The 9,975-nt window shown below is 43.6% G+C and overlaps 1 protein-coding gene across 2 annotated transcripts in view; it reads right to left on the bottom strand.

The window, feature by feature from the left end:
* The window catches only part of EML4 (EMAP like 4), a 201,343-nt gene extending 193,810 nt beyond the window's left edge, over positions 1-7,533 (bottom strand). For both annotated transcript variants that reach the window (XM_049870526.1, XM_049870524.1), the window contains exon 1: positions 7,245-7,533. In XM_049870526.1, coding sequence (XP_049726483.1) covers positions 7,245-7,269 — 25 coding nt within the window. In that variant the 5' untranslated portion in view covers positions 7,270-7,533. The remainder of the gene's footprint in view (positions 1-7,244) is intronic.
* Positions 7,534-9,975: the final 2,442 nt, after the last annotated feature.

Here is a 9,975-nt window from a genome sequence, read left to right on the forward strand (position 1 = left end):
CATGGAACATATCTTGGAGCCACAGTTTTCCCCCATGGTTTTGCGTGGAATTTTCTGGGAGAAAGGGTATTTCTATAGTTTTTAAACACTATATTATGGAATATAATGCAAAGTTCATATGATTTGTTAAAAACTTGTTATTTGGAAAAATTTCACACTTACAGAAAAGTTTAAGAACAAAAATAGTACGAAGAACATTCTTTTACCAAGTTTACCACTGTTAACATTTTACCCAATTTTTTATTTGCATACGTGTGTTCACCGCCCCCCCACACAGACAGACACACATACATATAAATATACAGCATATTACTTCTGTCTGGCTGGGCAGTGTAAACAGTTAACACACTCAGCTGTTAAAAAAGCTGTAGGTTCAAGCGTCACGAAAGAAAAGCCCGGTGATCTATTTCCTAAAAATCAGCCACCGCAGACGCTATGGAGCAGAGCTCTATTCTGACACACATTGGGGAGCAAAGAGTCAGAACTGACTAGACAGCAGCTGGTTTGGTTTTTTTTGGGGGGTGGAGAAAGGGAGGTATTGTTCAGTCACCATGTTAAGCATATATTGACCCTCTCACCTGCTCTCTCAAGGGATTACCCACTAGAAGTATATCTTTCAATCTGATTGTGACCATATTAAGAAATAAATCTTAGGGTGCAATCTAGGGCAAACAAACACACATATATATAAATGAAAAAAGAAGTTTCATGAGGTAATATTATTTGAAGCACATCAGTATTTCATATTCTTCTTTCTTCCTCTTTTCCCTCTCCCCCCTCATTCTCTTTAATGTTGGTTTAGACCCCAACTAAATTGATTTCAAGTGTACATGACCGGCACCTGAAAAACACTACCTGAGAATCTGGCACAGAATGCTTTATCAGATTCCCAACAAAGTCTGGGACAAAGTTTTTACTCATTTCAGGTCAAGTGAGAAAAATCAGAACACGGTGAATTGTCGTTTAATTTTTTAATGACTCTTATTCAGACATAGCGTACTTCATAATTTTTTGGTCATCAAATGTCATTTCTTTTCTGAAATGATGGTGAAAATACAGGTTATAAGCTGTAAACTGTACACTGGTTCTCTAATTTTTTTTTTCCTCCAAATTCTACTGGATTATGAAATCCCCACTACTCTGCTCTGAGATTTCAGAGACACGTGAGAGGTTCAACCTTCAAGAGGTTTATAATTTGGCGTGGAAATAAAGCTTGCGATAATTTTAAGACCTGTAATAACTACTTCTACCTTATAATTATAAGGAAAGACATTCTGTGATAAGTGCCCTAAGACTGTATCTATATTAAAAGTTCAAGGGTGAAGGGTTTGGGCTGGGAGTGCAGGGAAACAAATAAGGGTTTTTAAAAAGGAACCAATATTTGAGCTGGACGCTGAAGGGTACTAAGAATATCACAGGGATGAAAATGTGCCAAGCAAATTTGAGGAACAAAAAATAGGTCATTTTGGCCAGAACATATAAAGAACACATTAACATGTAGAAAGACAAATAATACGTTTTTGCAATGATAATGGAAGACTGTGAGAACAAGGTCAAGGTGTTTGAATTTAATAATTAGGACAATGAAGCCATGTGAAAGGGTGAATGGCACATTGCTTTAGGAAGATTCATCTAAGTCCCCCCTACAAAATAAACTGGACAGCTGGAGAGTCTCAAAGCTATGCAATAACCCAGGCACAGGATATTAAGGAAAAGCAAGGAGCGAGAAAAAGAAACAAGAATCGGCAAGTATAAGAAGAGATTTTAATGTGGTAGACGAAAATGGGGAGAAATCAAACATAGTTCTGAGATTTCAAGTCTGGGTAATATTTAAAGACAATGGGCAAGAGGGAGAAGAAGCTAGCTTAAATGGAGAGGAGTTTAGTTTCAGGGATTCTGGATGTGATATACCAGGAGGGTATAAAGTGTCAGTCATGGGGTAGAGGAAAGAATAGTGGACTCCATCAGAAAAATCTGAATTCGAATGAGGAAGAAAAAAAAATTAAGAAAAGGTTAGGAGCCAATAAAAAACAAGAGAATGCAAAATTGTATCTATAATATGATTTTAACGATGGAAAAACTAGGCACAGAAAAAGACTACAAACAACTACACCACCATTAATAACAGTTACACATGGATGGGTAATTTATTTTTTTATTCTTATGTACTGTATTTTCATTATTTAAAATTAATATGGGTACAAACCCCTCAAGTTAGTCCCCCCTCCGAAAAAAGAGAAAACCTAGACTTAAATGGCCTTTTAAAAAACTACAAACTCTCTGGACTTCAGTTTCACCACCTATAAAATGGGAATAAGTTATCTCCTAAGGTCAGTGTAAAATGAGATAAAAGTTCTGTGTAAACTATATATCAATATGCAAATAGTCTAAAACAACTACAACTATAGGATAAGAGATCATATACAGACCTGGAAATATACTATAGATTTGGGAAATCTCCCACACCAAGGTTAATAATTTTTTAAAGTCTTACAGTCCATCTATTTTAAAATCAAAAGTCCTTCTCAAATTTCTCACGAATATTTTAAGTTTTACAAGCTATAGAAATGGACTCATACACATAAAATTAATAGTACTTTTTCTACGTGTTATTCGAACCTACACATAAGGCAGAAAAAGATCTAGTAATATTTTCTACGATTTGGGCTGTTAAATGAATTACTGCATTGTTTTAAAGCCAGGCTCTATAGAGATAAATCTATCGATCTTCGAATGTTTTCTTTCATAAATAACATGTGTAGAACATGAAATAGCATTCTCAATCGTGCTTCGCTCCCCCACTCCCATTCCTGGTGCTTCACTCATGGTTAATCATGAACGTGTCTATGTATCTATTTAAAACCAGACAGTAAGCCCCGAAAGGGCAAGAAGTGTGTCTTTTATGTGTCCTTCCCACAGGGAGAACCAAGCACAGTGCTGGTCACAAAATAGGTCTTACTCCACATACACGCTGAGAAGCCCTCTAGCTAACTCATGCCATGGCTGCTGTAGTAACCATTTAACAGTCACTGCTCATATCACATGACGTAATTTCTGCTTATATGCAGCATTTTAGGAGGCAACCAATAAGAAACGAAAAGCTATTTAAGAAAAAGTTCCTCAAATAAGGTTATTACGTAAGAAACAGTCTCATGTGAGTAATATATACTACGTTAATATTTAAAAACTACATATGGTGGGATAAGAAATCGGAGTTCTAACATTTCAATGTTAAAAAGCTACTATTCATATTTATACCCTGTACCCAGAACGCGATGTTTTCTTGCAGATACTAACCCTCATTCATTACAATTTTTCTTAAAAAGAAAAAGTGTTTGAGTTTTTTGGGTTTTTTTTTTTAAACCTCTGTGGCAGAAACAGTTAAAATTGACATGGTTATAGATATGCTTTCTTTTAAAGTATAAACACTGACTAACTTCTAAACTAACTCCTAGATAAAAGTCTTCTACAAAAAAGAAATGCTAAAAAGACTAAGCATGAAACGCACACAACACCTGCCTTATGACAATCGATTAAAAAAGCTATACCAAAACTTTCCCACATTTGCACATTCGCCTAAGATTAAAATACATATACACACACTGGATACACATTTTGAATATGTGTACATGGATACTTATGTACAATGGTTTGGAGGCAGGACATCAAGACAGTCTGGGGCACTTCCCACTCCCTAGGTTTAAAAAAAAAAATCCCAAGTCCTGCTTTTTTTTTTGATTACCATGAATGACCTATATACATAAGGGAAATCCCAGAGTACAAGCGGCTGCCAGTCAAACTGTCTAATATTCATGAGATCCAGGGATTAAAAGCATCCTTCAGTGGTTTTTACATAAGACAAAAGTAATCCAACAGGTACATAACTTCAACGTGCCACATGAACATGGTCATCACCTAACATTCCTCTATGATTTCAGAAAAACCACTGTATAGTCTAACTGCCTCAGACATCTTATAAAGTAAGGCACACAACACGGGTATCTTCCTTCTCTAAACACCCAAAAGTCAAGGGTATTAACTGAATTTCTGAAGTTGTTCACTTTACAAAATGATTTACCAAAGGATTACCTTAAATAACTGGCTTCTCTAGAATCAATCTGCTTATAAAGCACTCAACTTTTCGGACTATAAAAATGTAGTTTTCTCACAATTTTTCAAGAACTCATCTAACAGTATTCCAGTTGCCATCGAGTTGATTCTGACTCACAGTGACCCTATAGGACAGAGTAGAACTACCCCGTAAGGTTTCCAAGGATTTGAACTGCTGACCTCTTGGTTAGCAACCATAGCTCTTAACCACTACGCCACCAGGGTTTCCAGAACTCATCTAGTATATAACAAAAGGAGATATACATGTATACTTCATTGACTAAATAAATGCTTTCAATATTCATGACTCCAGAAGAACTTCACATGTTTTGAATTGTTTGGTTTAAAAAAAAACAAAAAAGTTTTTAAACATCTAGTAGAGTTCAAATGCATGGCCCTCTTGATGACAAAATAAAGATCAATGTAACTCTAAGCTCTCCCCTAATGAAGTGCAGGGAACAGAAACAAGCAATTTGGCAAGAGCTGAGCGAAACTCTGCTTAAAAGCTACCAGTAAAATATACCAGCATTAGCCCTCCTCCACCCCCAACCCTTTAAGGTTTCAATTAAGATCAGGCCTAGTTTTACTTACAAGGGGGACAGAAAGAGAAAGCACAGAGCTCCTGCTGAGAAGTATCCTCCTCAGGAGCAGCTCCAGATACACTGCCAGGAACCATTTCCTTCCCTCTTTGCTGACACAGGTTCCTCTCTTTAGAGACAGGCATCTTTCCTGCTCCTGATCAGCTCAAGTAGCTAAAAAACCAAAGAAACCAAACCCATTGCTGTCGAGGCGATTCCGACTCATAGCGACCCTACAGGACAGAGTAGAACTGCCCCATAGAGTTTCCAAGGAGCGCCTGGTGGATCTGAACCGCCGACCTTTAGGTTAGCAGTTGTAGCACTTAACCACTACACCACCAGGGTTTCCCAAGTAGCTAAAGAAAGGAAAAGTCCCATCACATGCCACCCAAGGAAAGGCATCAGATGAGTTTTTTTAAAAAACGTAACATTAAGGGCCAACTATAAAAGCTTTCTGAAAAGTGGGAGACCCAGCTACAATTCATCTTATCTTTCAGTCTCTCCTACCAGATGCCTCAACAATTAGACAAGACAGGATAACATTACTTAACAAGGCATATTCACTGTCTTCAAAGAAACTTATCTGTTCCAACTGGTGAGAAAGATCCCTCAAAACACAGAAGATGACGCTTTGGCAAGCCCTACAACCAAAACCCGCTGCCGTCGAGTCGATTCCGACTCATAGTGACCCTACAGGACGGAGCAGGACTGCTCCACACAGTTTCCAAGGAGTGGCTGGTGGATTGGAATTGCCAATCTTTTGGTCAGCAGCCGAGCTCTTAACCGCTGCACCACCAGGGCTCCAGTAAGCCCTCCAGAAGTCAACTTTTCTTAAGTCCTCAGAGCTAAGTAGAGAGAAGTAAAAGCTGACTCTTGTGAGTAGTAGCGATTCCACCATTCCTACAGGCTGAGCCAACACAGTGCAGAGACATCACGCGCCACAGCATCGTCCAAGACACTTGATTTCTCCCCTAAGACATAATCACCCCTTTAGTGGACAAAAGGACAAATGTTTCACACCAGTGTGAACTGGTGAATAAACTCAGGCATGAGGCTAAAAAAGAACTAGTGAAAAGTTGAAGCCTCCCTGTAAGGAGTCCAAGAATTGAACAATCCCAATACGTAAGGAATTATAAGACATCAAAGGTTAGATAATGGACAACAGGTGCCTTTGGGGAGGAAAGAGTAAAGCTCAGTTGCCTCCTATTTTAGGATTTCCACTCTCTAAGCACTCTAATAACAATGACCTCTCCTCCAAAAAAAAAGTCAGGGCCAACATTATGGTTTTACTGTTGAGTACCTATAATGGGCCCATTACTGCTCAACTTAAAAAAAAAAAAAACCAACATGTCTGGATAGAGCATGGCCTATGGCCAGATGGTGCACTGAACATTAACCGAGCCGGAATTTATCCTCAAAGAGGCGCTTAATACAAGCTATCTCCACATAAAATACTGAAAATACAAATCCAGCAGCAGGTATCACATAACTCCAGAACGGGCCAAAGCAGTAACTGTTTCTCTCACCATCGTAACAGTTGAGCTCAACCTTTACAGTAACCAGATTCCAGTGGCCTCAAAGAATAGTAATTCCAGACACAGGTTATAGGGCACTCAGTACCAGTCTGGAGTTCTGATTTCCCCAGCCGGTTACAAAGGTTACTACCTTTATTCGGGTGGAAGGGAACACTGAAAGGATACTTCACCCACTGGATAACCTCCTTCCCTTTCTCCATTCCACAAAGACAACATATTCCAAAAATGGAGAATCCCTGCTTTCCCTGACAGAGGCCCCCTTTCCTATGGATTCCTTGAGCAGGATTACTTCTCCCCAGCAGTGCTTGCAGAGCCAGAAAAGGCTTCTGCTTTCACTCTTCTCTTACAGAGGGTCCCCAACGCGGGCGCACCTCTTCCTTCCCTGCACTAAGCAAAATGATGCTTCAGGGCTTCTGCTTCTCGCCACCGCTGCGAGATGTTCAGGGACGTGGAGGGCGTGAAGAGGGTGCCAGTCGCTCCGAGGGACATTTAAAAGGAGTCTCCAAATTCAAAGAGGAGACTGAGTGGGTACCCCCTCCCTGAGGAGGGGCTGGAGGTTCTTACTCTAAAAAGGAGCCTCTGTGTGGGTAAGGGGTGCCCCCAACTTGAAAGCTCGGAATATGGAAAGGGGGCCAAGTGTCGTACCCTGTAGACGGGTCAGAGTTTGAGAAACGGGTGTCCCAACCCTGAAGGGGGGTGCGTGGTGGAGCTGTGATGCACGGAGACGGGTCATGAGCTCTCGGGGCCTCGGAAAGCGGACGGGCTCCCACGTCCGGGGAGGGAGGGCGCCGCACTCCAGGGGCCGCGGGACGAGAGGAGGGTCTTGATTGGAGGAGGCTGGGCTGGGGGAGGGGTTGGCAGTCCCCGGAGGCGGCGGAGGGGCGCAGCCTGGAGGAGAACATGTGCGGGGGAACGAGTGCCACCCCGAGGGGCAGGGTGGAGAGCAGGGCCTGCGCCGTGTGCGGAGGGAGCGAGATTCCCACCCTGCGCGGCACAGAGAGGGCTTCGCAGCCGTACTCACCGAGGCTGCCGGCGAAACCGTCCATCTTGCGGGGAAAGCGCCGGGCTCCGGGCTCAGCGGGGCGGACACTTCATTCAGCGCCCCGACAGAGTGGCCGACGCTGAGCCTGCGCCGCTGGCTCCCTAGGTCGCCCGGCTCGGCTCCCGGCCCCCGCCTCCGTCGTCCGCCCGTCCGCCCTGGGGCCGTGCGCCACGGCCGCCCGCGCCACTTCCCCGTCGGGTTAAGAGCCGCGCCGCTCCGCCGCTGGCCCGGCCTCCCTCCTAGGCAGCAGCCGCGAGCGCCGCGCCGCGCCCCGCCCCCCGCGCCCGCGCGCAGCGGTAGCCCCGCCCCCGCGCATGCCGTCACGCTTCCGACTCCGCCTCCCACGTGACGACACGGAGGCGAGGTCTTGCCGCCCCCCCACCCCCTCACCTTGCCTCCGCCCCCGAGTCCGTCGGCCTCGCGCCCGGCCCCTGGCTGCGCTTGCGCGGTGGGCCTGCAATGTTGGAGCTGAAGGCCTGGGACTTCGGTCTTGGCGCTGGCTCCGAGTGGGCGGGGCCAAGGAATGGCCTTCGGCCTGGGTTCCTCGGATGCATGGATGACTTTTCTCCCCTCACAGCCTTTGGGCAGCCCGCGGAGGCCCAGAGGAGCCCAATTATGGAGCCCCCTCGACGGGAGATGGCCACTCCCATGTGTCCTACAAGGACACAAAAGAGGCGGACGGAGTTCTCCCTCTCCCCGGTGGACTGAGGGACAAATGGGACGAGCCTGCTTGGCTAGCACGAGGCCACCACCACCATGACCACGGGGCCTAAGAGAGGTCAGAAGCAAGGAATTTTGGTGCTGGACAGGATCCAAGAATTCATCTTGTCCAACCCCTTCTTATGAAAGAGGACACTGAGACTTAGAAAGGACGTGACCTGCCCAAGGTCATAGAGCCTGGGAGAAGCAGAGCTAGAACCAGGCTTCCTAACTCCCCCTGGTGTTCTTTCCACCAGGGGTGTGAAGCCACCCGTATATGCTGGATTGAAGAATTGCCTACGAAGGAACTATACACAGGGTTAAAATGAAGTAAACCAAGTTCTAAACCCAAAACCATGTGACTCAGTAGGTGAGTGTCAAATCGCCTAACTTATTTGGGCTTATTTGCAGATAGGACTGGACTTAAAACACCCTCCATCTTCCTCATTCCTCCTCCACCCCTGTTTCTCATCTTTGTAAAGACCTTCCTTCCTGTGATTTGCCAAGGCCTTCCTGGGAGTTGGTTGTCTAGATCCCAGGAACAGTTGAAGAGAATTGAATGGTGCTATGGGCACTAAGGAGTCCCAGTGGTGCAGTGGTTAAGAGCTCAGGCTGCTAACCAAAAGGTTGGTAGTTCAAGTCCACCAGCTACTGTTTGGGAACTCTATGGGGAAGTTCTTCTCTGCCCTATAGGATTGCTATGAGTTCAACTGTTGATAGTGGGTTTGGTTATTTTGGTTTTTACAGGGACTAAGGAGCCCCACTGCTAGCCAAAAGGTTGGCAGTTTGAACTTGGAAATCCTGTGGAGCATCTCTACTCTGTCCTGTAGGGTCTCTATGAGTTGGGATTGACTCGACGGCAATGGGTTTTGGACAAGGACTAAATTGATCTATGTAATAGATCAATATTATAATAAATATTAAAGATATTAATAAATAAAAGTAATAAATATGTCTGTGAAGCTTAATCACTTAATCTTTGAGGGGACCTCAGTTCTGACAGCTGCTTTTCTGTGTCTATATGCAATACTTTTTGCCTTATGTCAATTAAAAGAATAAATAGCTTACATCAGTATACCAATATATATGTGTATTTCATTCAGAGAAGAATCCACGTTTTGTGGGGCCTGAAGCGTTTATTTGTCGGGCCCTTTTGAAGAAAAAAATACAAATACATAAAAAAACCCAAACCCAGTGCCATCGAGTCGATTCCAACTCATAGCAACAATAAGGAGTAAAAAAATAACAAGCAACTGAGTTAGAGAGGGGATAATAAAAGTCATACTAGGGGGAGTCCCTGGGTGGTGCAAACAGGTAATTCGCTCAATTGCTATCCAAAACGTTGGTTGTTCAAGTCCACCCAAGGTGCCTGAGAAGAAAGGCCTGACAAGCTACCTGCAAAAAATCAGCGTTTGAAAACTCTATGGAGCACAGTTTTACTCTGACACACATGGGGTCACCATGAGTTGGAATCGACTTGACAGCCACTGTTTTATTTTGTTTTTTATTTTTTTACTAGGGAGAATGACAGGAGAGGAACAAGCTTGAGAAGGAAAACGAAAAATATGAGACAGTGGCTTTCTTGACGAGGAATTAGATGGTTGAAAGGACTGTTGGTTTGTTGCTATCGTGCAGTATATGCCCCACTTTAGTGTCTCTTTAAAAGTCTCCCCTAAAAATCTAAATTACTTTTCATTTGGTTTTTGGACCTAGGTACAGTGTTTGTCCTGAATAACATACTGTGTAGAGACTGGCCATGAAGCAGCCAAGATAAATTTAGGTTACAGGCTAAGTGGTGTCTAAAGTTTCTTCCTTCTTCAAAATTAAGTGCTTTACCTCAAGTTTCCTCTGCTCTGGGCATTTTCGTGTCCGTAAGTTTCTATTAAGCCTAGTCATTTAATCTTTGAGAAGACCTCGGCTCTGACAGTTCTGTGCCTACATACAACATTCTTTGCCTTGGGTCAATTAAAGGAATCAGAGCTTGCATTGGTGTATTGGCATGCATATGCGT

The sequence above is a fragment of the Elephas maximus genome, chromosome 26 (assembly GCF_024166365.1).
Source record: "Elephas maximus indicus isolate mEleMax1 chromosome 26, mEleMax1 primary haplotype, whole genome shotgun sequence".
Lineage (NCBI taxonomy): Eukaryota > Metazoa > Chordata > Mammalia > Proboscidea > Elephantidae > Elephas > Elephas maximus.